At 38.7% G+C, this 1,386-nt stretch overlaps 1 protein-coding gene across 1 annotated transcript; it reads right to left on the bottom strand.

Moving 5' to 3' along the window:
• Positions 1–6: 6 nt before the first annotated feature.
• On the bottom strand, positions 7–1,354 carry LOC105556108 (the record flags this gene model as incomplete). Its single annotated transcript, XM_012003184.1, has 2 exons — positions 526–1,354; positions 7–415 (listed from the first exon to the last, which is right to left on the bottom strand). Coding segments are annotated over exons 1-2 (456 nt in total), but the record flags the coding sequence as incomplete, so codon positions are not given.
• Positions 1,355–1,386: the final 32 nt, after the last annotated feature.

The following is a 1,386-nucleotide window of genomic DNA, read 5'->3' as shown; positions in this document are numbered from 1 at the left end:
TTCACCTACGCTATGCGTATTCTGGCATAATTCGAAATATACAAGGTCTACACAAGTTTCGATTTCGAATAGAAATAATAAAGTTTGAGGTTTCATGTACAAGCAGTTTCTGTGTAATGTTAATTTTACCATGTTTTCATCATACATCTTAACACGCTCAATCACCAACTCGCGAATCGACAGTGATGAGGCGATGTTCGACGGTAAAAATCGTTCCACAGCTTCACGTCTTTCGATGAACGCTGCCCACGTTGCATGAGGCAATATTAATTGATTTCCTCGGTTATCAGCAAGAATGATTTGCACATGAGACACCGGTCCCACGCTGATTCCAACATCCAAATATTTATAACCTGTAGCAGTCAACGCAAATCTGCGCCCCAGGATACGAGGTGTATGACGAGGTTTATCAAAACTAGAAAAAATACAATTAACAAATTAAATTGAAAAATGTAATGAAGTATAAAAATATGAAAAATATAATGAAGTATAAAATATATAAAAGATTTATTAATTAATACTTACTCATTGCACTGTTTCTTACATGCTTCATTTGCAGCGTAATAATTCATCGTGCCTGTGCTTATAACTGATGTAGAGCGACTGAGATATTATTTCTATGCCGGATCTGATTTAAATACAGATCCTCCCCACCACTCTTTTTTCAGCGGTGAAGTCATAAAACACAAAAAAATGCAACTCTTTCATTTTTAATAATGTCAATGTACAGCTGTGGTAACAAAAATTTTAATGTCCATTTATATTATATTTCTCAAAGGCATTGGCATTGGGGATAACATATCTCGAGCACGCGTCAGAAAAATGTAATCTTAGAACGGTTGCGATGTGATATCACGGAACACGTGTAAAAATACGAATCTATTTGTATCATATATCTCAAAGATATTCGGGATAACATTAGCGCTGGCTAATCAAAATCAGCAGCTATGCGATTCTGAAAGATGACTCAAGCGAGCGCTGACTAAATGTCCGACAGCTGCATGCATCAGAAAGATGATCCAACTCAGCGTCGATAGGATTTGAAAATAATACCATTTAGAGAAAGACAAAATGTAGTATAAAATCAGTCTGAAAACGTTCAAGACCGCAGTAGGTAACAAGCGAAAAAAATGCAAACAAATCACGTGCAAGTGTAACGAAGAAGAGTGTGATATGATATGATAAAATTGTTGGAGACATGGAGCAAATCGAACGTGATCTATTGGAGCAATCCAGCCGAGTTGCCACCTTGGGCGAATATTTCGCGTGGGTGCAGCGATGCGACGAGTGTGTGCAACGACTCGAAGAGCACAGTCGAGTCAAGCGTCCGCGGCTCTCGATCGGATACAAGCAATCTGTGGTGGCAAGCATCGTGCGACTCGGAGG

The sequence above is a fragment of the Vollenhovia emeryi genome, unplaced genomic scaffold (genome assembly GCF_000949405.1).
Source record: "Vollenhovia emeryi isolate VEMERY1.0 unplaced genomic scaffold, V.emery_V1.0 DF949113.1, whole genome shotgun sequence".
In the NCBI taxonomy this organism is placed as follows: Eukaryota; Metazoa; Arthropoda; class Insecta; order Hymenoptera; family Formicidae; genus Vollenhovia; species Vollenhovia emeryi.
This window is presented reverse-complemented; position numbering and strand designations above follow the sequence as displayed.